Genomic DNA, 27,430 nt, shown 5'->3' on the forward strand with positions numbered 1-27,430 from the left:
TCTAAGTCTAGCCCATAGTCCATCGTCGAGCTCCCCCAGAGCCGCTCCTCTCCAGCTCTACTGAAAGGCCAGGAGGAACATGAGGACCACGTTGATGATGATGAGGAGCATCATGATGACGAAGACCACCACCTTCTGCGTGTCAGGGGGCAGGTTACACCTCAGCAGGGTGTTGAACAGTCCCATCCTGTGCCTGCCCCATCGGCCCGAGCCGGTGCCCCTCGCCATCAGCCCGTCCCGCTCGCCAGACACCGCCTCTGGCCCCTCCCCCTCCGGCGACTGGCTCCCCGCGCGGGCCCTGTCCCTCCGGTCCCTCAGACCTCCACACCACACCGCAGCGCTCTCCTCCACAGCGGCGCTCCTCCCTCTCTCCTCCGCCTCTCCTGCCACCTTGGCCTGCCCCAGGGAGAAGCTACAGGCCGGTTAGCATCGGGATGTGGCTACGTCCTGGGATACTATTTAGGAGCTTAGCATGCTCCTGCACCGCTTTTCCTCGTTCTCCTGCCCCTCCTGTTTTGACAAGAGGAACACAGGCTCAAACTGTAATTGAAGCTTGATTTATTTGTTATTATTTAACTTTTTTTTGGTTTGTTTTTTTTGCAACAGACTTTAAAGTTTCCCCAGTAGAAGTCTGTCTTAATTTAGTGGGCCTCCTCTGGTTCTCCTCCTCCTGCTACTTCTGCTTTGAAAACCCAGGCACCTCCCCTCGTAGCTTTGCCCACCGCAACATCAGCTGTTTGCAAAAGGTCCAACAAGATCCTCGGCTAGTCTAGTTAACTCAGAATTCGCACTATTTTTTTGTATTTTTTGTCTAGAAATCAGCACATTCAGAGTCAGTACTTGTGCATTTTGGTGGTCCTCCAAGTGTCTTACTGCAAACGCTAGCAAGAATACGCCGTGCAAATCCGAACGTGGTAGCCAAGTCCTCTTTGAATCGCAGACACCTCCCTTCTCCTCTTCTGTCTCCCACCAGCGTCCTCACAATGCAGCAGATCCAGATAAACACCGAGCTATTAGAAGATGGCCGGGCTAATTAACTCCACTAGCCTCTTTCCTTTGGGGCAATACGGTTTCACAATGCACAATCTGAGCCTTCATGTAGACGGCGTACTGCGGACAGGCTCTGAAGCTTAATTAATCAAATCCTGGTTGTCAAAATATTATGTTGGTTCCTACTTGGAGTTATTGTTGGCTGAGTTGAAGATATACCAGCACGGTCCGGTCTTCTCAGGTCTCACAGTTGTGTTCTTTCGTTTTATTTCCGTGCGTTTTGGGTCTCATATGGTCCGGAGCATCTCTCCTCAGCATCCCTGGACTCCCCCCGCTCCTCTGCTCCTCCTCTCTCTCTCCACACACAAGCCCCACCCCCCCCGGCCCTCCTCAGCCAATGGGGAGGCGGAGTGTCGTGTCTCCTGGATACCGCAGTTCTGTTGTGAGGAGGGGGAGGGGCCGGGAAGAGGGCCACGCAGGTCCCCGGGGAGACGTGGAGGTAGAGGCTAACGGCGCTGCGGCCTGATCCGAACATGAATGAAAAACATGTGTGAGGAGAGGGCGGGGGATCAAAGGACGAGGGGGACATTTTGGGACATTTTGTCTCATCCGATCGTGTGTAATCAGCAGCAGTATGACCACTGGCAAAGACAAATACTTTCACATGAATACAAAATAAAGCCATCTTTTCAGAGAACATGTCAAAGCCAAAATGTAAATGCATTTAAAGGCCCATATGAGTCTATTCTCCAGTAGTGTGTGGTGATTTTGATGTAGGCAAGCAGACATCAATATTTAGTCAATAACAATTCAATAGTTCCACTTTTTTTGCAAACTCCATTGCAAATGAGTATATTTATTTTTTACTCACATTAATTGCATGTGTACTGAGCCATTTTAGAGTCAAATTAGAAAGACCTAGACCATATAGTAGTGTGACGATATCCAAGTCTCACGATACGATATTGTCACGATATAAGCCTCCTGGTACAATATTTATTGCGATACTGTGGGAAAGCTCACGATTAGGGATGTAACAATATCCAAGTCTCTTGGTACTATATTTTCACGATATACATCTTACAGTACAATATTTATGCTGATATTTTCTGGAGGTTAAAAAAAACTGTTAATATTCTAATTTTTCCTCTTAAAATGCATTGACAAGATTTAATCCAAAGAACTAAGACTAAACTAAGTGCTTAAACTGTTATTTTTTCGTATAGTCTGCACTGAAATGGAGCAAAGGATCATGGTCTATGTAGTTCCCTCTGTCGTTTTTTATCTATTGTTGCACCATAACTCTTCATTTAAGGAAAGAGACTTGTGAGTCGATATATTGTGATGATCCACGATATTAGTGTGAGAACTTTGACGATACGGTATCACAATATTTCGGTTATTGTTGCATTCCTACCATATTATGTATTCATATTTGTATATATTGGACTGTAATTGACACCCTCTTTGGCTATTTGTTTCTACTCCTACATCATGTTTATGCAGCCTTCAGTTCTATTAAGTGTATTACTAAGTAAGTGTATTTACCTTGGTGACATGTTTCGGCTGCTGCAAGTCATCTTCAGAACTGTCACCGGTGTTGGTGGTGACGTGTCGTATATCAGCTGTTGTTACTTCCTGTAGGCGTGGTCAGCCTGATGGACCTGGCAGGTGGCTCAGACTGACCACGCCTCCTGTCGCCCGGTGTTCTCTGGAGGAGGGTGTCCCAGGTGTGTGAAAGGAGGAACGCTCCGTCATCACGGTTAATGCTATCCGTGCCTCGTTTCCTGATTTCACTGTCCTCCCTGATCTGAACTTGAACTTGTTGTTTTCTGATCCAATGACCCGAGCCCCGTCCCAATCCAGAATGTGGTTGTTCCTTTTACAGTGTCTGATATAGCGGATTTTAGGTTTTCCTGTTCTGCTTTATCTTTTTGTGTTCTGGTGAGTCTCCTTGACGTTTCCTTTTCACATTCCTTTTGGTGTTCCTTTTTTCGAATGTGAAATGCCCGGCCTGTTTCCCTTATGTGTGATTTATTGCATGATTTGCATTGGATTTCGTAGATGGCATTGCATTTTTGTTCTTGTGGGATTTTATCTTTGGGGTGTATGAGCTGTTGATGGAGTTTTGTGTCTGGTTTGACTCCAGTGCTTCTGTTGTGTTTTTTCATGGCTCTCTGGATGGTTCAGTTATTCCTCTAATGTATGGTAGTGTGATTGTGTTCTTATGGTCCTGCTGCCCTCTGTTGGTTTGTTCAGTTTTTTCCGGGGTTTGTTGGTTTTATTGATGGCATGTTCCTCCTTTCACACATCTGGGACACCCTCCTCCACAGAACATCGGGCGACGGGAGGCGTGGTCAGTCTGAGCGACATGCCTGGTCCACCAAGATGACCACGCCTACAGGAAGTAACAACAGCTGATATACGACACGTCACCACCAACACCGGTGACAGTTCTGAAGATGACTTGCAGCAGCAGCTGAAACATGTCAACAAGATAAACACACTTTACTGCATTGTCTTTAAAAAGAACCCAAGAAGTTAATGTATATAAGATGACAAAATGAACATCTTTGGCCTCCAGATTTAGGCTGTATTCTTCTCTCAAACACTCTGTTCCACCTAGTGATGTCATGTGGCAATACAGGAAGTGCTCTACTGTGTTTTTAACATCTATACACCACCATTAGAAGCATTTGGATGAATTCTGTTCTGGAATTGCCAATGCCTAATGAGCTAAAACTACCACTTCATGACATCACAAAGTGGAACAGAGCATTTTAAGTGTCGGAGATGAAGACAAACTAGACTCCAGGTGTGTTTGTGAAGAGGTAACATTCTAACATACTTTAAAGCTCACAAGAGTCAAACTGTGTAATAAAAGACCTTTAACTGTGAGTGGTGCTCAGAAAGCCCTGGACACACACACACATTTGAAAAGAGCTGCATGATAAAAGTGGCTGTTTATGTGTTTTGAATCTTTGACTAGGAAAATCTAACTGCCAGGAATTTAAATCTCACAAATTGCATTTGGCAACACAGACTTTAGTGCAGGTCATAAAAATAATTCAAACAGAGAATGATCTAAATCAGGGGTGTTCACACTATGTCCCTCCTGCTGCTGCTGTATTGGTCCAAATGGTTATAGGCAGTATTTTTACTCCAAATTTCCAATGATGGTCTAACAGTTATCGGTGATGTCACTGATGTCAGAGGATTTCTCCAGATCTCAGTATGAGGAGGATATTTGGCACCAGTCCTCTGACTGCACTGCTCCGGTCTGTGTGCCATGTGTCTGTTTGTCCTCAGTGCATCAGATGTCTCATGAGTGAAAATATGAATTTATATTCCAGATAAATACATGTTGTTGTTTTTTTTAATACGAGGTTATCCACAACAGCAAGACAAATATCAGCTCAATCCAGCACAATCAGCACAATATATCAGCTCAAAAAATCCATATTGGACCACCTCTAATTCTATCCTTCTAATTCTAACTATTGCATTGTGATACAGACCTCAGATTTATTTTCCAGGTTTTATTCGTCTCTGTTACAGTAGCTCTGTGTGTAAAATGCACATCTAAAAGACTCCCTGCACAGACCACTGCTCTGTGCTCCTCTGCTTCTAATATGTCTCAATATGTGGCCCTCTGCGAAGAAAGCTTGGGCAGCACTGATATAAAAGATTGATTGAAATGTGCATTTTCTTCTTGAGATTCTTCTGTGCCATATGACAGGGACTAACATAGTGCAACTGCAGACAGAGATATTTAAAAAAAAAGGTCTACAATATCTCATCTACACGTGCAAATGCATTCAGTGACTGCTGTTTTGCTGGCCTGTTTGCAGTACTGCCCTCAGATCCTGGTCAGATTTGGGTTTTAGGAGAAGGTCTGTATGGGGCCACCTTGGGTCACTGCAATATGTTATCTCACCATTCTGCACTAGAGACACAATACATGGAATTCTGTGATTAATTTGCTGTTCTCCTGTTTTGATGCCACCAAATGTGATGTAATGAACAAATATCTGCTGTCTATAGATATTTGAAAGAGCAGTAAAAAAGACAAGACCAGTGGCAGAATGTTAGCTCTGTCCCCTCACCACAGGAAGTGCTTTGATTTCTATTGACAGAGGTCTATTGTCTCCAGTCAGTCACCATAAAGTCAACTCAAGGTCAGGTTTTCCCCATTTCAACAAATGTGTCTTGTACAGTACAGAGCTCAGCTCTCAAGGTCAAAATAAGTCTGCTGTGTACTGCATGCCTTTGTTTATAAAGCATTATTTTGTTGGAGAAACAAGAAGTGCGTTTTAGCATGCTAGTTGTTGTTAGAATTACAGGAAGACAGAACTCCGCTCTGGTCTCTGAGAGTTGTGAAAAAATGTAGAAAACTCATCGTGGTGAATAATCATGATGGTCAGAATGCATAAAGTAAGTGAGGAATAAGTTTGGACCACTGAAACTGAAACTGTAATGGACTATGTTCTGTTTTTTATGGTATAAGACTGAAAAAATCAGGCACAGTGCAAGATATTAGAAAATGCATTAAGAACTGTAGCATTCAAAGCATTGGTAGGTCCAATCCCACATTTCTCAGATTGTTCTTCAGTCACTGGGCAATATACTTCACCCTTTTATGTGTACAAACTAGAGCCCGACCGATATATCGGTTGGCCGATATTTATACAGACAGATAAATGTCCTAATATGTGGCTCCACATCAGTATTTATCTGGCATTTGTGTGTGTGTCCGTACTGTCCCTGAACACACCCCCAGAGTCACGTCACTCACGTGTTTGTTTACACCCGCAGACACAGATCCAAACACTGAGATTATATTCTTTTTACGGTTTGAGTCTGGATTAAAAGGACGTGTATTAGTGCAGACTTGTGATGTGAGGAGGAGCCTGTGTGAGCGCTGAGTGTTGGAAATATGTCGATTTGTTATTGATTAGCTGCTGTAGCTCCCGCACATAAATAGGCTGTTTTCTATTGGTCAATTGTAAAGTGATTATATTGGCCATATATTAGTTACTGGACCTGCATTGGTATGTAAATGAGCTGTGAATAAATGTGTGAATTATGACATTTGCACATATCATTAATTACCGCGGCGCGCACGTATTTATGGCTAAAGGCTAATAGTGCTAGTTTCTTTACTAGCTAGTAGTTAAGGGTTAGTCGTGAACGAAGCGGCTCTTAGAGCCGGCTCTTTGATGGAAGCTGGCTCCATATTGGGAGCCATGTTTTCTCTTTCTCTCACTTTTTTTCTCTTCACGTCGCGTGCAGACTCGTGGGAGTTTGACAGTGGCAGCGGCTGTAAACAAAACTTTCAGAAATCTGCGTGTGCATAAGATTAAAAAAAAAAGTGCATGTTTCGCTGTAGTTCAGCATAAAATAAATAAACCAGGACTAATCTTGGGCTCGGGAGAGAGATACAGACCAAGTCCCGACACTCAGTCCTGGTTCAGTTCTGGTTTAGTCCTGCTTGCAACAAAACAACCTGTAGAGCCGCTTGGGAGCCGAAAGAGCTGCTGCTTTCAGTGAGCCAAGCCAAAAGAGCTGGTGCTCTAAAAAGAACTGAAATACCCATCACTAGTAGCTAGAATGTGATGCAAAAATGCCATTAGGCTGACCTACTGTCTGTAAATATGACGTAAAGAGTCAGAATAACAATAAATGTTGCCTAAATAAACCCAATTTAAAATCCACTAGAGCCAAACCTAAGTTTTTTTTAAACAATTCAAGATTTACAGTGAATTTTAACATCACTAAATATATTTCGAAAATATATTTCGGCAATATATCGGCTCGAACTCCCATTTTATCGGTTTCATATCGGCCACAACAAAAGCTATATTGGTCGGGCCCTAGTACAAACCTCAATAAACAGAAAGACGGTTCTATAAAACACAAATGCACATCATTTTTTTAGGAGAATATAATACACATGTTATACAGTACATGTTATAAAGTTGTTCTCTCCTCATAAACAGACCTGGAGTTGTGTTTTGTTTCATTCACATGTTTGTAGTCCTTTATTATTAGTCTGTCTACATCTCCAAAGCTCCAAATGCTCTGTTCCACTTTATGATGTCATGCAGTGGTAGATTTCACATTAGCAGCTCATTTTATCCTTAGTTCAGTAGAGATTGTAAATTCCAGAGCTAAAATGATCCAAATGACTCTAGTGAAACTGTGTGGAGTTTAAAAACACAGTGGAGCACTTCCTGCATTACCACATGACATCACAAGGTGGAACAGTGTTTTCTGTTTGAGAGAAGAACACAGGCTAAATGTGCAGGGTTTATGTGTTAAACATGTGAATGAAACAAAACACAACTCCAGGTGTGTTTGTGATGAGGAAGCAACATAATAACAGATCAGAAAAGAGTAGTACAGATCCTTCAAAGATATCATCTAGAGGGACACTACTAACTACTAATAAAGTAAGTGAGGAATAAGGTTGGACTCAGTCAATCACTCAATTAGTCAATCACTCAGTAACAACTATTTCTATTTCTATTGTAAATTGAGATTTTCAACACAAATTTTAACCAAGGTTGGGAAATGGTGACTGAAGACTTTTAAACAGAGAAGCCCAACCCCCATACTTCACAAGGAAAATAATTAGGATCTGCCTCCCCACTGAGTCCAGCAGGTACACGCACCTCATTGATGGCCAGCTGTTCTCCTCCGCCCCCTCCTGGCACTCCAAAGCGGTGCGAGGAGCTGCGGTAGTCCTCATAGAGCAGGTCCTCCTCACTGCCCCCCTCCTCTCCCAGAATGCACTTCTCTGGGCCATCCGGGACCACCACCGCTGTAAGAGACACACACACCTCCTGTTAGTACTATGTGTGTGTTTAATACACACAAGTAAAAGTCCCCTGGTCCAGGTCCACACTGCGCGGTGTTTGTGTGTTGGGAGGTGGGTCAAATGCAAAGGGTACATTACATTACTGTACTGTGTGTATGTGCCATGTGCTGATTTTGTAACACTCAGGGACTCAGCATACAGAAAAGAGCTCAGTCTGGATCTGTATATTGTTTTTAGTGGGCAAGAGACCAGCTTGTCCTGCTAAAGGTAGGAGAACCGATTTCAACTCAGACTAAGTTCTGCTGTTGAGTCTTTAGACAAGACATTGCCTCGTATGAATATGGTGTGCACGTGAGTGAACGATGGTGCAGACTGACAGCCTCACTTCCATCAGACCACCTCAGGGCAGCTGTGGCTGGAGTGAGTGAATAAGGACCACAGTGCAGAGCTTTGAGAGGCTTTGAGAGGCCTGTGAAGAGCATTAAAAGTGTGATTATTATTATACGACTTTGTCCAAGCGGGAACTGTACCTCTCACGGGTTGGTGGACAAATGATGTATTTAAATAAATCCATGCATACAAAACCATACAAACAAATCACAACTTCACAAGACACTTTACACCAAACTGAGAACGAGTGGCAAGACATCTGATACGCAAATACAAATATACAGCCACAGATACAAACACTAGTGATCCTTTGCAGCTGACGTCCTCAACATTCCCTGGGGGGTGATGTTAAGTTAGACTTTAATCTGAGTTTAGCACATTCTGACCAGAAAGACAGAAAGAACGTATGCTGTTGAACAAGTCCCTCTCAAATAAAATTACAATCTCGCATTAGCCAAGTTTTTCCGCTATTCCCTCTCACCAAACTCTGAAACAGGACCATGAATCACATCACTACAGGCTCCTGAAATGTGCTCTTTAAATCAAGTTTGTATTTTTCTTCAGTTTCTTGAGTAATACATAATCTTTTTTTAAATCTATTTTTCTTTTCTTTGTCAGAGTTTGTTAAGTGAGCATTGTGTTACCCTGGTAACTGCTGAACATTCCACCACAGAGATGCATGTAGAGCAGCCCCAATGTGATACTACTGCAAAGTATCAGCACCTCCTGTTGAAAGTGAGTGAATAAAATATACCATTTGTGGATTTAGGTGGTGTTCTGTATTTACACAAAATCAAATGTTCCCTGGCAACATCTTAAACATCTTAATGTAATTCATCAGAAACATTTGTACCTTTCCAGAGTAGTAAACAAAACAAAACCAGTTTCCACGCTGGATCCTAATACAGCCTACTGTCAGATGGAGCTTGAGCCAGTATCTGTATCTATAAAATCATCCAAAAGGAAGTAGGTTTGGCAGTGCAATTAGATTTGCCGATTTATGTTTCAATACTACTACAGTATACTTGTGTTCAAAGTTTACATTTTAAACATGGCCAGAAGAACCAACAAAAAGAATCTGAACTGACAAACTAAAACAAGAATCACATTTCAGAACATGTTTGTACAGATTTAAATTATAGGGTTAGTTTTCATGCAAAATAGAACAGGAGTTTGCAGATTTTGTAGTTTGTGGAGGAAACGATGGCACCAGTAGTAAAAATTGTACCTTTTGAGCATTTATTCAAATTCTGATTTCAGTTCGCAGCTCTAAATAATTTCAATTAGTGAAAAATATATATTATCCCACAATATTGAACCACACCCACATATATACACAGATGAACAATAGACATTTGGCATGCCCCCATCTCTGGCCTACAGAGCGCTGTCATGTCACCTCAAACATAAAAATACACCTTTTTTTTTTACAAATCAAAAACACAATCTTGCTGAGCCCTCCCCCATCCCCAGACACACACAGAGCCTTGTAGTCCATTTGAAGTAAACGTTCAGATACCTGGCACTGAGCTAAAAATACAGCTCTGTCACACCTCGTCAGACACCCGCAGCCTACAACAGATGCTCCACAAATCACCGTGGCAACAGAGGCGGGCCACGGACCAATCAGAGCGCTCAGAAGCAGGAACAGGGGCGAGACAATGTGGCGGTGTGACAGGAGACAGATGAGAGTGTGGAGCAGAGGGGGACACAGGGACCGGAGGTGTAGTGAAGGAGACGGCCACAGGGGGGCACTGTGAGTCATGACTGTGGGTATGTGCTGTCTTTTGTCTGTGGAGGATTCTGCCACTGTAGGACTGCAGGATTTTGTCTCATTCACTATTGCCTCCAAAAAATGAAATGACATTACAATTAAAAATAAATGAATGGTAATAGAGTCACTTCTCAGTACAGTGCACCGCCTGCTTGTCCTTATCATGGTCCCATTTTTATGCAGCGCTTTTCCACCTTCAAGGCTCAACGCAACAAGGAAGAAGTCACCCATTCACACACACTCACACACCAGTGTATGCAGACACAAGGGGCAAGGTGGGTTAAGTGTCTTGCTCAAGGACACAACGACAGCATTCATCTGTGGGAGCTGGAACCACACTAGCCATCCTGTGGGTCAGTGGATCTGACGCTCAACCAATGTTGTTTATGCTGAGAGCGGGATTCAAACAACCAACCTTCAGATCAGTGGACAAATGTTTGACCAACTGAGCTGAGCTATGTGTTTTGTTTCACAACCTTAAAGTCATTCTTACTGTGAGTGGGTTCACCAATGCACAGATCTAATTTATAACTTGGCCTGTCTTCATGGAGATAGTCATGTTTAATGCAGACTGATGGAAGTGAGGCTCAGAATCTGTGCTATCGGGCCCCTAATACCCATGCACTGTATATATAAATGGACAGAGCCAATGCACTTCAAACAGGAAGTGAGCATGGCAGCCCTTCCGACTCCATTGACTCTGGCTCGGTTTCACTTTGCACTGAAAACACGTTGCTCCTCTCTCTGTAAATGCTGCTGTCCGGCTTCTCACTCTGTTCTTAAAATGTTCATATTAACCCGCTCTACATGATCTTGGTGTTTTTATTTTGTTTTTTGTAAGTAAACAGTTCCTATTCCGAATATGGATCCTAGCTCCAAATTCACCCCTATAACGGCTGGTCTCATGAGCTTCATTTGACTGGAGCTGAATGCTGTGAGTGATATCACACTCCCTCAGTCCACTTCTTTATACAGTCTATGCTCCAACTTCTCATACAACATTTTCATACTAGGCAGCACGGGTACGCAAAGTTACCTATGAACAGAAATGGTGCCGCACTGAGACACATGGTACTCCCTCTGGTCTCCATCCAAGTACTAACAAGTACTAGCCAGGCCCAGGCCAGAGTCAGAGATCTGAGCAGTTCAAGCTTTGACAGGAGGTTTGACCAGGTTTCCGTGTTCACTGGTGCAATGACAGGCCATAATATGGATGTATAGAGTAAAAAGCCATGTAACAATGCCACAAAAGCTTTAATGTGTGCACTTTATGGCACTGCCCCCCACAGTATCCATAGTAACTGTTTGTGAGGAGTTTAAGAGTGATTGTGTAAAGTTAAAGTGCCTCATGCCTCAGGAGAGAGCACAGACTGGACAGGAAATGAGACAAGCAAGAGAGTCTGGATATGCAGACAGGAGCAGACAGGAGCAGAGCCAGAGGAGCAGACAGGAGCAGACAGGAGCAGACAGGAGCAGACAGGAGCAGACAGGAGCAGACAGGAGCAGTAGACAGGAGTAGACAGGAACAGAGCCAGAGGAGCAGGCAGGAGCAGACAGGAGCAGACAGGAGCAGAGCCAGAGGAGCAGACAGGAGCAGACAGGAGCAGACAGGAGCAGACAGGAGCAGAGCCACAGGAGCAGACAGGAGCAGAGCCAGAGGAGCATTTGAAAAGAGAATGATTTGTTGAGATCAATTTCAAACATTTCCTGTGGCTCTGATATGTTCTGTGTGTAAAGAGTGTACATATTTTTCTGGACACATCATTTGAAAAATGAATAGAGCCAGGTTTCCTCTGGGCTTTAATACCATTCTGTGAGCTAACTAAAAAAGGTCCCTGTATTTGCTTCTTGACCAAGTGTGTGCATGTGAGTGTGTGCACGTGAGTGTGTGCACATGGACAGGACGGAATGTGGGTTAGCCCGTTAGCCCGCTAGCCTGTTAGCCTATTAGCCCCAGTATCATGTCATCCAGGAGTCAGTGCTCAGTGAAGAGGAAGGGTTGGACTCTGCTGTGGCACGTGATCTCCCGAATCACACCACGGCCCTGAAGCACTGAGCAACCCTAAGTTTTGTTGGATACTGATGCCTAATGCTTGTCTCCATGGAGATGTGCAATGCAGCAATATGAACTGTAAATGTGTAAATGACTGAGACTGAAGGGGACTAGAGTTTTACTTGACTGGATGATTGAACGGATGAATAATTACATTAATATACGTTCTATTTGATTTTATTGGCATGTATATTATTTATGACATCAGCCTGTCCAGGGACTGAAGGTGGAAATGAGACATTTTGCTGTAACCCATTGTTTCCCAACGACTGGGGCACAACCCTCAGGTGGGTCACAAGAGATTTTTTGTTCTGTCGCCTTGTCACAATCTGCATGTATGTTTGGAATATACAGTTGTGACTCATGACACACAGAGCGAGTAAATATCCCGTCCTGAGTAGGGTGAGTGTTTCTATGCTTATTGCTTTCACTGTTAGATATTTGTGTGAATTGGGATTTTCTGTGCTCACAAAAATGAAGACAAAGCACAAAAACAGAGTGAATGCTGCTCCTGATCTGCTGCTGCAGCTCCTCCTGCAGCCGGACTGAACATGCTACAAAAACACAGACAGGCCCACCTATCTCACTAGAAATGTTCAAATGTTAAGACATTTTTTTTATAATTTTTCATTTTTTTGCAATTATTTTATTAACAATTTTGTTCCAGTATTACTGGTTCAGTTGAATGTTGAACAAAAAAAGAAATATTCTACATTTAATGTCAAAATATGCGACTTATGGATCCTTTTGCTGCTTCAATGTTTTTCATTGTTTAAAACTTAATACTAACTGTTCAGAGACAGTCAACAATAAAATATCCTCATTAATGTTCAATAATGCTCAAATCCACCTTTATTTTGTCATTTACGAATAATGTCTATGGACTTGGGTCATGAAAAGTTGTGACTTTTAAAATATGGGTCCCCAGAAAAAAAGTTTGTGAAACACTGTAACCTGCACAAACATATGACTTCTTTGTACAGCTCAATGTTTTTATGTAGAACAAATAAACTAAACCTGCAGGACAGTTTTTTCATTCAGCCATTAGAACAGAAATACAGGTATTTTGAAACTCGAAACAGTCAATAAAGATGTGATCCTGTCTGGGCCCTGGAGGCTTCACTACATCTGTCTGTGCTCCCACTGACTGTCCACACACACACACATGCACACACACGCATACACACACACGCACACGCAAGCACGCACACACACACACATTCACACACACACATACACTCACTAGAGATGCGCGGATGGGCTATTTTTTCATCCGCAACCGCGACACAAAACTCATCATCTGCCCGCTGTCCATTTTGCACCGAAGGTTTTCAAAACCGCACCCGCCCGCCATCCGCCGATTGATTTTAGATTTTAGAACAATCATACAGCAAACAAACTAAGGAGCCTCGATAAAAATGCAAACTATAGCTCATTCATTCCAAAATTCGCTCAGCGTGTATGTTCGCATTCTTAATTGTCAGAGTCGGCGTCAGAGCACATCTACTGGAGGGGCATGGGTCACCAGCAGGGGGGGCACTGCCCTTTGAGAAATATTTTAACGTGGTGGAGTCATACACAGCAGACATGCTATCAAACACGTTTTTCTTTAACAGTATTAATTATACTATACTAATTATGTGTTGTTATTATAATCATTATTATATTAAGATTATTATTATTATTAGCTGCAATAGTTGTTGAGGTTGTGTGGTAGACGATACGCACACAAGACAATAATAAAAGGTTGAGGTTTATTAAAAAACAATAAGTCCTGCCACTGGTTGTAAACATTAAACAACAGCCTCTCGTCAAAAACACCTCTGAACTAGAAATAACCACGCATCGGACAGCACCAGGGCTGTAGTGAACGTGGTACGCGAGTCACCGTCCAGTCCTGTCCTGTCCTATAGAGACCTGAAACTTGAGGGACTGGGACTAAACCAGGACTAAACCAGGACTAAACCAGGACTAAACCAGGACTAAACCAGGACCAGTGGCGGCTGATGGTATAATTTTTGGGAGGAGCACCAAGGGCAAAATTATAAATATATATTATGAATAATATATGTATTATATATATATATATAGGCTGTAGTATTATAACAAATACCAGAAACAGACATTTTGGTTAGTACTGGCTGAACAGTATCGATCAGAGCACAATGAACAGCCAAGCACAAACTTTATGCAACAACACAGCGTAACACACCGCTCACACCCAGACCCAACAACGTCAGTAAAACTACAAGAAGAGACATGAACACAGATGCCGCTCCTACAGCACACGACAGAACAACCAGAGCAGCTCCATCGCACCCACCAGCTCATTTACGCACTATTAACTATTAACACTATAACACTATTTAACTATTAACACTATAACACTATTTAACTATTAACACCATAACACTATTTACCTGTGAGGCTCCAAGTTCAGATTTGCCGCAAACTAATGAAAACCAGCCTCTTACCTTCTCCAGAGACTGAAGCAGAATGTTTCCTCTATCCACTGTCCCACTGGTTCTGTTTCCAAAAGTCTATTGTCCAATATGAAGAGATGAAACTGGTCCGTGACGCGAGGTCCGGGAGCCGAGTGCACAAGATGGTTGTAAAATTAGTCTTAATCCCACTTCCCACTTAAATCTGAAAGTTACGGTCAGTCCATATCAGCACCAGGACACCAGGTAGAATTATGCCTCTGCGCGCTATGCTCAGGTCAAACTTTTACACCCAGAAACGAGCGGGCAAAGGCGGATAGAGCAGCGAGCGACTGCCCTGGCCCCGGCGGCGGCAGCGAGAGTCCCAGCGGCGACTGCCCCGAGTCTCAGCGGCGACAGTCCCGGGTCCCAGCGGTGACAGTCCCGGGTCCCGGCGGCGGGTCTGTCCGTGTGTCTTTGGCTCTGTTCTCGCCATTTCCTGTGTGGAGCTTTAGGCTAAAGTAGCAGCTGCCGCTAATCGTGGAGCTGCTACGAGTTGACGCAGCAGGTTGACGTGACGTGACGTGAGTGACAGGACAGTTGTCCAATCACACTACACTAAATAAACAGAGACTGTGATGTCATTGATGTCACAGTAAAGTTTGTGCCCGAAGTGAAATGCGCCAAGCAAAATCATTTTAAAATAGTAATAATAACGGCCTGTTGCAAGAGGGGCACGGCCCTCAAATGCCCCACCTTGCCGCCGACACAGTTAATTGTCCGTAACAACCCCAAACTTACCTGGTTTTCTTGCGCAGCTAATTAACTGACAACGTTTTCCGACTAGGCTATTTTTGAACCTTTTGAGCCTTCGTGTTGGATGTTGTTACATTCTGAACATTCTGCCATTGCCCGATGTTATTTCAAAGTCATAGCCTCACTCCATCGGTCTTTCTTTAAGTTTTAAATCCCCCGAGTGGCAGTCTACGCTATAATGTCTGCGTGTTTTAAAATATAACTGATATCGAAACAAAACAAAAAAAGCATAACTAAATAAATATGGCCCTATAGCCACTTCCGTGTTGGCAAACAACTGAAATAAATTAGAAATAATAAAATAAACTGCATATAATATGTGCCTCGTAAACCTTAGGCTATCAGTAACCCGACACAACCTGAACCTTCAGAACATAAAAACGAGGTCAAATGGGCTAATTAAGGATATGACGTACACTTCATACTACAAGCATAGACAATGAGACTCGTCTTTTCAGATGTAGGTAACAATACTAACAATAACTTTTTTTTTTTTTTCTTTTTTTTTTTGTAGTTAAACCGCCACCCGCACGAATTTAATTAAAATATAATTTTTCGTCACGTCATCCGCCCGACCCGCGGATTAACCGCGGATACCGCGGTTGTAACCGCAATCCGCGCATCTCTAACACTCACACACACACAAGCACACACGCACACATACGCACACACGCACACGCATGCACGCACACACGCACACACACACGCACACACACACACACACAGCAGCTGTTATGGCAGGTGTTACGAAAGCACGGTCCGTCTTCTTTAGTGAAGACAATGATCTGACATGGAGGAAGCAGAATCAGATGAATCGCTACAGGACACGTTGATCAGGGAATCGTAATGACTCAGAGTGTAAAGATGAAGTATTTTGTACTGAACTCTTGTGTTGGAGTTTTCAGACGGGGACACTGTTGTTGTGAGGGATGGGAGCAGTGATCTGAGGAGGTCTGACAGCCCCATCCATGTTCTGAAGAAGACGAGGAGGTGATGGGGAAGAGGGTGAACGAGTGGAGAGGAGGAGAGGGTGAGGGGCAGACAGGAGCAGACAGGAGCAGACGTGCAGAAGGAGCAGATAGTGGCAGAGCAGAGAGGAGCAGGCAGGAGCAGACAGGAGCAGAGAGGAGTACACAGATGCAGACAGGCGCAGAGAGGAGCAGGCAGGAGCAGACAGGGCCAAGTTCATCATAACAACTCTTTAAAAGTACATGGGAAGACATCTGGTGTAAATCTGTCAAATGCAATTAATAAACTTTGGTTTGTTTTTCAAGAAACACCCCTCCAATGTCACAACCAAAAACATAAGTTTATCTCTAAATAGTGCACTGTTTCACTTTTCTGATGGAGGTTCTGATTGTCTCCATGGAGATTGTTGGAGTCATTGGTTTGCTTGGAATGTTCCACAAAATGGCTTTCAAGTTCTCTACCTGCAGAAGCCAAGTTACAGATCAGATAAGAGAGGTGTCCCCACTCACAGATGGAATGCATGTTTTATTTTATTTTATTCACCTGTAATTGAATAAATTAATTTCATACAGTTTCATACATTCCTGACTACGCAACAACAAGATGTTGAGCCCCTCTGCTATAAAAGTTACATAGTGCCTGTTTCAAGTTCCTTTGTGGATCAATGAAGTTTGCTTATGTCTAAGCACCTTTAAAAATGCCATGCTTATTACGTCACAGTTTGGCTGAGAACTCTGTGTCAGTCCTGAGTCCAGGTTTAGTCTAGTATCAGAGGCGTGTCCACACAGAACCACAGTATGAGAGCCTATCAGGACCTCTCCGAGCCTATGAGAGAGAGTGTGCTCAGACAGAGTCCAGGCCTGGTCTTATCTCACAGAGCTGCATTCCTCTTCTCTCCTCTCTCCTCTTTTGCTCTTACCAGAAACACTGAAAAACATCTCCACTGAGGGTCACAGAAGGTTATTGAAGGAGGAGATTCTGCTAACAGTGTTCACACTGACGTAGTGTTCCTCATAAAGGGCCTCATTCATGAAGCCTTCTTACAAGCAAATACAAACAAATACTGTACTCACCACACACTATCTGGAACTAAGTAATTGTTCCAAACATTAGAATTTGGGTTCCTTATCTTTATTGATTGACCTGATATAGATTGTGAGGGGACATGTCCAGCAGGATGTTCAATACATCACAGTGACTTGATGGAGTCAGGTGAGGACACTGATAATTTCGGTCATACTTCATGTACATATTTACACATATATAATGACACAAAGGTCACAAGGGGTCAGGAGCTCACTGGTCAGTGTCACCCAGTGTCCAACTGTAGAATGTACAGCCTCTCATACATAATACATGATACAGGAGCTGGTAATTACACTATTGACTTCTGGCTCAGTGGAATGGGAGCATCTGGGTCACCTCCGGTGTGTGCTCTGGGCTGGGGGCACGGAACAGTAAAAATAAATAATAATGTGAAAATAGCACTTCAGTTTCAGTGATTCCAGTGCACTAAGCTACAGGTCCAACAAGGATCTTCAGTTCTTTGCAGAGGACATTCTATGATCTAAAGTTCTTTAGATCATAGAATTTCCTAATGATCAGCTCAAACTGTGAATTAAGATTTGAATGTGATCTATGGTCCAGCCCTAAAGAAGACTGCAGTTAGTATACCTGAACACACCTCTCTCTCATCCACTTTATTGTCTGTTTGTTTGTTTGTTTGTTTGTTTGTTTGTTGTTTGTTTGTTTGTTTGTTTGTTTGTCTGTTAGCAACATAACTCAAAAAGTTATGGACCGATTTTGGTGAAATTTTCAGGATTTGTTGGAAATGTGAAAAGGAAGAACTGATTTCATTTTGGGGGTGATCCGGAAGAAATCCTGGATTCTGGATCACTTTGAAATTTTAGTTAACATTGTGGTAAATGGGGCCAAAAATTTTGTTTCTCAATATCTCAGTTAATTATTGACCAAACCCCATGAAATTTGACTCAGGGATGGACAATGGGATCCTCTTTCATATTCCAAAGGCTGATCCGGATCTGATCCAGAAGACGGATTTTATCGCAATTTATATAAAAAAATGGGGGTAGTCCTTGGCGGAGGTCTGCGCTCTCTGAGTGCTTTTCTAGTCTTATTAGCAACTTAGTAATTCTTAGTAATTCTTATGAGTAACTTATGACTAGTTATGTATTTGTGATGCACTGATGTGTTGTGTGGAACACTGCACACTTATATTTCCCATCCTCTGGGGGAAAATCTGTCTGTCTGTTTATCTGTCTATCTATAATAACAGCTTCACCATGGCAACCAGCATATATATACCACCCGCCATATTTGTGGATATGAGTCAGCAGTGGTCTGGGTCCTCTCCTTCATTTGTCTCATTAGCTTCTCCTTTTGATTGTCCAAAAATTCAAACTCAAATGTAGATGTGCTATTTCTGTAACAAAAACTCCATTCCTTTGTCTGAATTTCAGATGTGTTACGATTAATATCCACATAATCATATTATCTTCAGATTGTGTTTGAGAAGTAACTATAAGCATTTTCTTCTTCTGAGGGTTCATATTTCACTGTGATTGGCTTTTGCATTTTTATAAATATAAATACAATGTTTTACAATTAATTTTATAGTATTATGATGCTGATGATTATTCAGTGGAAAAAACTGTCTCTTTTATGTTAAATAAACATTTATAGTCACAGGGATCAGATTGCATGTAATGGAAGTTGTCAAGTTGCCCAGCTCTAGTTTGCAGATCTGTACAAGTGCGTACAGAGCAGTGGACAAATGTCGGTGGAGGTGAAACTGGGAATCAGCAAAATGGCATCTTGCTATTTCCAAATACACAAAATAACACACTGACAACCCAAAGTTGGTAAAACATGTAGTGTAGTTAATAAAGACAGCCCCCCAAAATCCAAGTGGCTAAAATCAGAATCAACTGAAAAGTGACTCACACTGACGTCTATTATTGTGTCCCTGGGCAAAACACTTCATCCAGCTATCTGAGTAAACATACAAGGTACTCTAGTCCCTGTCCTCTTTCCAAACCTGAACTTTTAAAGCAGTGTACTGAAGCGTTCTGGGGCCACTTCACTTGTACATCACCAGTCACTACTTTACTGAGCGATCTCTACACACCCACACACACACGCACACACGCACACACACACACACACGCACACACATACATACACACACACACGCACTCAAACACTCACACACACCCCTTCCCGCGCTCGGGGCTGACTGGACGTCCCACCGCGACCTAATTCCCGCTGAGGCCCGGGACTCCTCTTTGTGATGGATGCTTTCAGACACTATTCGCTTGTGTATGTGTGTGTGTGTGTGTGTGTGTGTGTGTGTTTGTGTGAGGAGGGAGACACGAGTCTGAAGCAGCACGTGAGGGCCTAGACTGTGACAGGACAATCATATCTTATCATAAGCACAGACAATTCTGATATAAGTGGAAAAAATAATAATTCATAAACTACTTTCCAGCTTTTCCACATTCTGTACACCCCTCACACTCTAAGAGAACATTGAACAGAGATGTACTCAAGACTCAAACTGGCCCCAAGGAGTTGGACTTATATCCAAACCCGAGCACTGTCCAACTCTGTATATGTGTATATTTATAAACCAAATGTAAAGGAGCACACAAGCCTCTTTTCTACTGGCACGGTTCGCTTGGGGCCTCAATGGCATGAGTCAGTTTGGTGCGGCTCTCTGCTCCAGCCTCTGGAACCAAATATGATGCATTATCTGTTCTTGAGTTCTTTTGCTTTGGAACTGTGTGATTTCGAACTTAAAACAATGCCTAATTAAAAGCAGACATAATTTCACAGCCACAGTGCTCTATCCTGATCTGGTGCAGCTTCATATCTACTGGCAATAGGGGGACTCACCAAAGTGAAAACTGCCTAAAGGGAACATGTTATTACCACACAGTAGTAATGAGCATGTCTGGATGACAGAAATGCTGAAAATAAATCTGGTGATTATTTATAGAATTGAACTATGACAGCACAATCCTGGGAAATTTCGAACAGAGTGTTTAGTGAGACTCAGAACCCTGTGTGAAATACAACTCCAGATCTGTTTGTAATGAGGGAAAAATATACTAACATGGTTAAAAGCTCGACAATGTCAACTTGGTGTTCTGTAAACAAATCTAATCTAAATCGTAGTTAAATATATTTCCAAGTTAGTGGCACTGTCAGACGAGGCTAAAGCTCGAGGAGGTATAAGCCCAGGTCCTCTTCAGTCCCTTCAAACAGTCTTGTACTTTTACTTCTGACAGCAGATTGTATTATTGTCCACATGTGCTATGGAGACGAGCCTTACGTAAGTTTAATGGGGGAGGGTCTGCCACCTGTTATTTAACACTAATATTATTACTTTGTCTGAAATGTTTCTCAGGGCACTTATCTCACTCTTTAGAATTAGAAGCAGTCAGCACACAGCTTAGACTATCTGGACTGGGGCAAGATTCATTTCCCTCCACTGCATGGACAGAAATCAAGTTCAGCCACTTAGAGTATTAAAGCAGACCTATAGTGCTTGTGTCTGCTCTGTAGTTACAGTCTATGACACCACGCGCACACACACACACACACACACACATACACACACACAACATATAGAACAACTCAACAATACTGATTTAAAATGACTTAATAATTGAAACAATGCTGTGCTGACTTCCAGATTTACTGCACATCACACTAACAAGTGGCTCTACACAACACAGCAGAATCCTACATGAATCACCAAATGAAAAAATAACATCACATATAACAACTATATAACTATGAGTAACAGTAACAAGGTATGGTTTTGCACAATAGCTCTCCTTTAACCAAAACAAAACAGAATAAAAAGAGGTAAATAAAAACATGGTGTCCTCCCTGTGTTTGTAACATGCAGCATAAGTAAGTCTTTGGTCTTTTAACTGACTCAGTGTGTGACTCCCACCAGAGGGAAGATGTAATTACACATCACATCACTATTCTCCCACTCCTCTGTTTGATAAGCTCTCTATGAATCAGAGCTGGACCCCCACACAGGCCCCGCACAGACCCCGCACAGGTCGGCTGGCTCCTGGTGCATAAGGAGGAGTTTATGAGTTTCAGGAGTAGGTTAGTCACTGAGAAAATGTATCTCACCCCAGTACAGATATATTCTATAAGAGGCTCTTGAGGACACTATAAATCCTCTGTGTGCTGTCTGCATTATAAAGCTTTTGTTGTCTGTTAATAAGGAAGTGCATGTTAGCATGCTAGTTTTTTGTAGCTCTAGTCTCTGAAAGTTGTGAAAAATGCTTATAAACTCCATCCCTCCATTTTCTTCCACTTAACTGGGGCCAGCTCACGGGGGCAGCAGTCTAAGCAGGGACTCCCACACTCCCTTCACCTCCAACACTTCCTCCAGCTCATCTGGGGAGACCCTGAGGGGTTTCCAGGCCAGTCGAGAGTGTCTCTCCAGTGTATCGTGGGTCTTCCCTGGGGCCTCCTTTGGTGGGACATTCCCAGAACACCTCCTGAGGGAGGCGCCCAGGAGGCATCAGAACAGATGCCTGAGCCACCTCAACTGGTTCCTCTCCAACATAGAGGAGCAGCGGCTCTAGTCCGAGTTCCTCCTGTGTGACTGAGCTCCTCCCGTATCTCTAAGGGAGTGCCCAGCCACCCTGGGGAGGAAACTCTTTTTCAGCTGCTTGTATCTGCGATCTTGTCCTTTCGGTCATTACCCAGAGCTCAAGACCATAGGTGTCATCTTATTTAGAACAACAGGATAACAGCTACATTTAGCTACTGCTGCTACTACTACTACTACTACTACTACTACTACTACTGCTGCTGCCGCTGCTACTACTACAGTTACTAGTACCAAAGTTATACGTTTTGTTGTGTTGAATCATATTTGTATTGTATGTGTGTAATCATGATGTGGACAGAACCATTCACTCAAAAGCCCACTTATTATAATACAATAAAAGACATGACAGCTGAATGACGAACTGGACACAATCATGATTTTATTTTCAAACTGCAGAGGGCCGTGAGTACCACCAGAGGAACACGCACCACAGTTTGTGAAACACTTTTGTGGCACAGTCCTGTCCTCTTGACCCAGTGTCTCAGACACAAGCCCCTGTGCTTATCCTCAGTCAGTGTGGGCTTAGCCCCTTTTAAATAAACAGTCTGTCTCTGTTACTGACACGTACCATCCAGTGTCTGCCTCAGCCGGACACAACCCAACCCAGCCATCTCACACTGATCCTGGGGAGAATCCTGTGTGCCTCTGCCTGACCCTCACACACTCTTACACTCACTGCATTTGCACACGTCAGGACAACTCTCTGGCCTAGTCCAGTTTAAAGTCGTTTATCAAAATGCACACAAACCCAGGAACTATGATTAAGGTGTTATGAATCAAATTTTAAAGACCCCAATAACACATCTGGAGAAGCTGGTACTCACTTGGAAACCTGCTGCATCACGAACAGCACAGTCTGTTTTACGTTAGGAGCTGACTGTATATACTAATTTCTTATACTCTATATGGACATAGCTAAGTTGCTAGCCTCCATGTTCCAGGAAGTGAGTATGGGCGTGCTTCTGGCTTGTACAGAAAAAACTGCTGCTGTAAGGTTGCTCACTTTGGTCTTAAAATGTTCATATTAACCTGTATTTTTATTTTGTTATTTTGTCTGTAAATCAATTCCTATTCCTAATCTGGACCTGGCTCCAAATACGCACCTAAAACAGCCTCAGTGAGCTTCATTTGACTGGAGCCAACTGCTATGGGTGACGTCACACTCCCTTAGTCCACTTCCTTACTGTCTAAGGCACAGACTGAGAGATGCATTCAACTGCACAAGGGAAGAAACAGCCAGTACATTATTAGACTTGATGTGTTTGGATGTTTAATCATTTGTTTTAGATCAGCAGCAACGATCAGCTCCAGCCCTTCCACCAAACATAGATTAGTTTCATAGTTTTGGAGTACTACATGTGTGAAAGTGAAAGAGAAAATGACTGAAGCTTTAACGAGTTTCTTTGTGCTGTAGAGAGCAGATAACTCGTGGGTAACACAGTTCCTCATGTCTGAAAAACAAATGCTCACATAGATGAGCTTTATGGGTGATGTGTCTTTTTTCTTTGCAGTTATAGCTGTGTTCGTTTTACAGCTCATTCTCTGTACATAGAAACATAGTGACTGATTCTGGGGAGTTTCCTGTTGGCACCTGCCTCAGCCTGACCCTGACCCAGGGCTCTCACACTGATCCAGGGGAGTGTCCCGTCTGCCCAGCCCCTCTGAGGAATGTGCCCCTACACCCTGCTCCCTCCTGCCCCCTCTGTACCCTCCTGTACCCTTCTGGCCCCTCCTGCACCCTTTAAACAAAAATAAATAAGACAAAACTGATCCATCATTATGTAGCTGTTATTTATCTCTCATTTAACCGCACAACAGTTTTGTTTTGTACTGCAGTGTTCCCTATCTCACTTTCCCAGAATTTATTTTGTGTCATTTATTCCACAATCGTGTGTGACCTCTGACCCCGGTAGCTGAGTCCATGCTGAGCGCATGCAGTAGCAGATGTGCTGCTGTCACCATGGCAACCACCTCCTCACATCACAACAATCTCATTCATCTGTGTCATCTTATTTAGAACAACAGGATAACAGCTAAATTTAGCTACTGCTGCTACTACTACTACTACTACTACTCCTGCTGCAAATACTACTACTACTACTATTACTACTACTACTACTACTAATAATAATAATAATACTGCTACTACTAGTGCTCCTGCTGCGAATACTGCTACTACTACTACTGTGACGACGACAACTGCTACTACTGCTACTGCTGCTATCCCTACTGTTACTTATGCCTCAAGTCTGGGTTTTGTTACACCAATTTAAATGTCCAACCAGCACATCGGCTGAACCGATATTTGGAAAACAATATCTGTTGCAACAAAATGTTCAGTATGTGTGCCAGTCCCAGTCTGGTAATGGTGCCTCCCTATTTTCAAATAACTTTTCCTATAACTGGATCCAGCCACAAGAAAAAAAAAAAAAAAAAAAAAAAAAAACTCAACATCTGTTTGTCCAAATAACTGAAGTAGAATTATACTGATAATATGTATTTAGTTTAGATTTCATATTCGAATCTAACACAGTTGAAGGTGCAAGAAGTAAACATACTGAAGAAGACTCCACTTACCAGTTAACACACTAAACGAGACTACATGACTCCAGCCTAAATGAATGATTCATTCACAGTTACAGTAAGTCCTTAAAAATGTACCATAGTGTTTTGTATGTAGTATGTGTCACATCTGCTGGTGCTGCACTCTGAGCTGGAAACTCCTGACAATATTCTCTGTACATTATTCACAAGTGTGGGAGTGGACTCCACTTGTGCATCTGAACGCCTGCATGGTCCTTCTGCTGTGAGCATGCTCATCCACCGAGCCCAGACATCTGAGCACCTGCATGGTTCTCCGACAGCAAAAACAGAGGAGGAGACAGGAGCACTGCACATAAGTCTGAGAGACGGGGGGTACTACCTGTTTCCTGAGAAATCCAACCACTGCAGTGCGTTATTGATACACTCTCTTTTCCCTCCTTCTTTCCTTGTTAACTACACCCTTTTCTTAATACCTACACCCATCCTCTGTCCCATCTCCACCACAGCAGCATGCTACAGCATGTTTTGGACTGATGGTCTCCAGGTCTAGGTCTCCAGGAAGAACAGCTTATAGCTAAGGTAATTGAAATAGAATCAATCAATTAAACTGCCCAGGGACTACAGGTGAAAATTAACACTGGTGCTACAACCTAGTATAATGCATCTCTCCTGTTAAGGTTAATGTAAATTGTGCACTGAATGTGTCTCATTAAATAAATGAACTAACTGCATCTTCAGCATGTCCCTCTCCTCTTCACCACTATTATTGTCTATCAGCCCCAGGCCTCACAGACAACATTAAAGAATCTATGTGTGTCAAGTTTTCAACTTTCTTTTCGCGACTAAAACAGCTGCAACGATGGCAAGGCATCTGAGTCTGACATTTAGAGCTTTATCAGTTTGAAACTTTTTTTAAGGTTTTAAATGTCCTCCATGCATGTTTGAATCATCTAGCAATCTCTTCCAGGCTCTATTCAAACCCTCCTTACGGTTAGCAGAATGAGGTACAAGGCTCCACCCACAAGCCTACATCACCCATGCTCCCATACTACAATTCTCTATAAATATACAAAAACATGATAGAAAACAGTACACAGTAACGTGACACATGGACAAACCATGAGTGACTTCATACAGAGAGCAAAGGGACGGGGGAAACGTGTCATCAGAAAAAAAAGTGAAACTTAAAAAACAATAAAAGGTAATATGGTGATGTAAAAATGTTACGCGTTAGCATTAAAACCTGATAGAAGTAAAATGTTTCCTGTTTAAGTACGAGACTGTGGGGGGAAAATGCATTTAGCGAAAAAAGATGTTGAATGAACAATGTCACAAAGAAATCCAAGGATGTAAGTGGATCAAATTAAATAATAAAACATATTTAGATCGGTTTACACGTGAAAACTAATAGATTTAGAGATGCAATAAAAAATAAAAATAAACATTTGTCAGTAGTGTCTGTCCTTACTTCTAACTGGAGGAAAACTATGCAAAATGCTTCTGGATCAGTCCTCCAGCCACAGTGAGTCATTTGTTCTGACAGTGCTGAATTTTCATTTGCCTTACAATGCAACGTATCTACAATCAAATACATTGTTCTAACTGAGCAGGCTTGCCTTTACATAGATCTGACCTGTAACTTGGCCTTGTGACATCACCTGTTAAATGCCATACTGTGGAATAGAAATAACATTTCCATGGAGACCAACCAGTGCTCCAGTAGAAAAGTTACACAGTGTACCAGCCGATTCCCCCCTGATAAACTCCATGTCCTCAGCTCGGTGTTGTGGTGTCTGCTGCAGTGGCCCACACACTCCAGCTGTACACATGTGTGCAGGGGGGCCCCGTACACACACATAACTCACTCATACCTGTGGTGGAGTGCAGGCTCTCCAGGCTCCAGTAGCGGGACAGGACGCCTCTCAGAGTTCCTCCCAGGCTCCCCCCTCCTCCTCCTCCACCACCGAGCCCTCCGCCCGAGCTGCCCCCCGTGTCCAGCCCCGTGGTCCCTCTGTGCGTGGGACTGCCCCCCATGTCCAGCCCCATGGTCCCTCTGTGCGTGGGACTGCCCCCCTCCGAGTCGGACCCGGGGGACAGGCCGGACGAGCCGCTGCCGATGCTGCCGTAGCTGCTCCCCGGCCCAGGCACGCCCCCCTGCGATCCCTGCTGCTGAGTCCGCATCACCACACTACCACCACCACCACCACGCACCACTACCCAGGCCAGCCACAGGCACTCCCCAGGCACAGGAGCAGGTACGGGAACTGGCAGGTGCGGTGACAGACAGGAGACGCTCGATCGTTGGCAGGTGAAGACAGAAGATCTCCGGGTAGTGTCTTCAGAGATGTTTGTAGGTCCTGGTTCTCCGTGGTACCTTTAGTCAGTCTCCTCCCAGTGCACATGCAGCAGAGACCGCTCCCCTCCCTCTCTCTCTCTCCCTCTCTCTCTTTCTCTCTTTGCTTCACTGCCCCTCGCTCGCTCGCTCCTTCTCGCTCCGTCTCCGGGCTGACATCAGTGGGGGTCCATGAGGGGGGCTCACGCTGCTCATTTTGCCGGCAGCGACAGTGCAGTGATGGTGGTGTATGCAGGCTGTGTGAGGGAGGAGAGAGACAGAGCCCCTCCTCCTCTCCCTCTCTCTCTCTCTCTCTCTCTCTCTCTCTCTCTCTCTCTCCATCCCTCCCTCCCTCCCGTCTCTCTCTCTCTCTCTGGTATGATGGTATCACTCTCGTACACAATGCACACTGTTTGACCGCAGCCAGCCACTGGGAAAACTAGTCTAGATATGGTACACACAACATTTTTTTGTGTGTGCATCTTTTGTAAACAACACACCCTGCAGTCATTAATCACCTCATTGTGCCTTGACATTCATGGAAAAATTTATAAATAAATAAATAGTTTTGATTGTTATCTGGACTATACACATAAAAAAATGCATTATTAAAGAGGGGAATTAACTTCCAAATAACATACTTAGATCACCATGTTA

At 43.3% G+C, this 27,430-nt stretch overlaps 1 protein-coding gene across 2 annotated transcripts in view; it reads right to left on the reverse strand.

Annotated features, from left to right (window-relative positions):
- Window positions 1-26,622, reverse strand: part of LOC110174654 (Rho guanine nucleotide exchange factor (GEF) 4) — a 35,696-nt gene extending 9,074 nt beyond the window's left edge. The window contains exons 1-3 of one of the 2 annotated variants that reach the window (XM_020940758.2): window positions 26,483-26,622; window positions 26,313-26,422; window positions 7,665-7,813 (exon numbers count right to left, since the gene is read on the reverse strand). In XM_020940758.2, the coding sequence (XP_020796417.1) occupies window positions 7,665-7,813; window positions 26,313-26,422; window positions 26,483-26,622 (399 nt within the window). Of the gene's footprint in view, window positions 1-7,664; window positions 7,814-26,312 lie in introns of both variants that reach the window. The other variant, XM_055151001.1, reaches the window with a different exon arrangement.
- Window positions 26,623-27,430: the final 808 nt, after the last annotated feature.

This window comes from Boleophthalmus pectinirostris, unplaced genomic scaffold (genome assembly GCF_026225935.1).
Source record: "Boleophthalmus pectinirostris isolate CB_2022bp ecotype Guang Dong unplaced genomic scaffold, ASM2622593v1 HiC_scaffold_15, whole genome shotgun sequence".
In the NCBI taxonomy this organism is placed as follows: domain Eukaryota; kingdom Metazoa; phylum Chordata; class Actinopteri; order Gobiiformes; family Gobiidae; genus Boleophthalmus; species Boleophthalmus pectinirostris.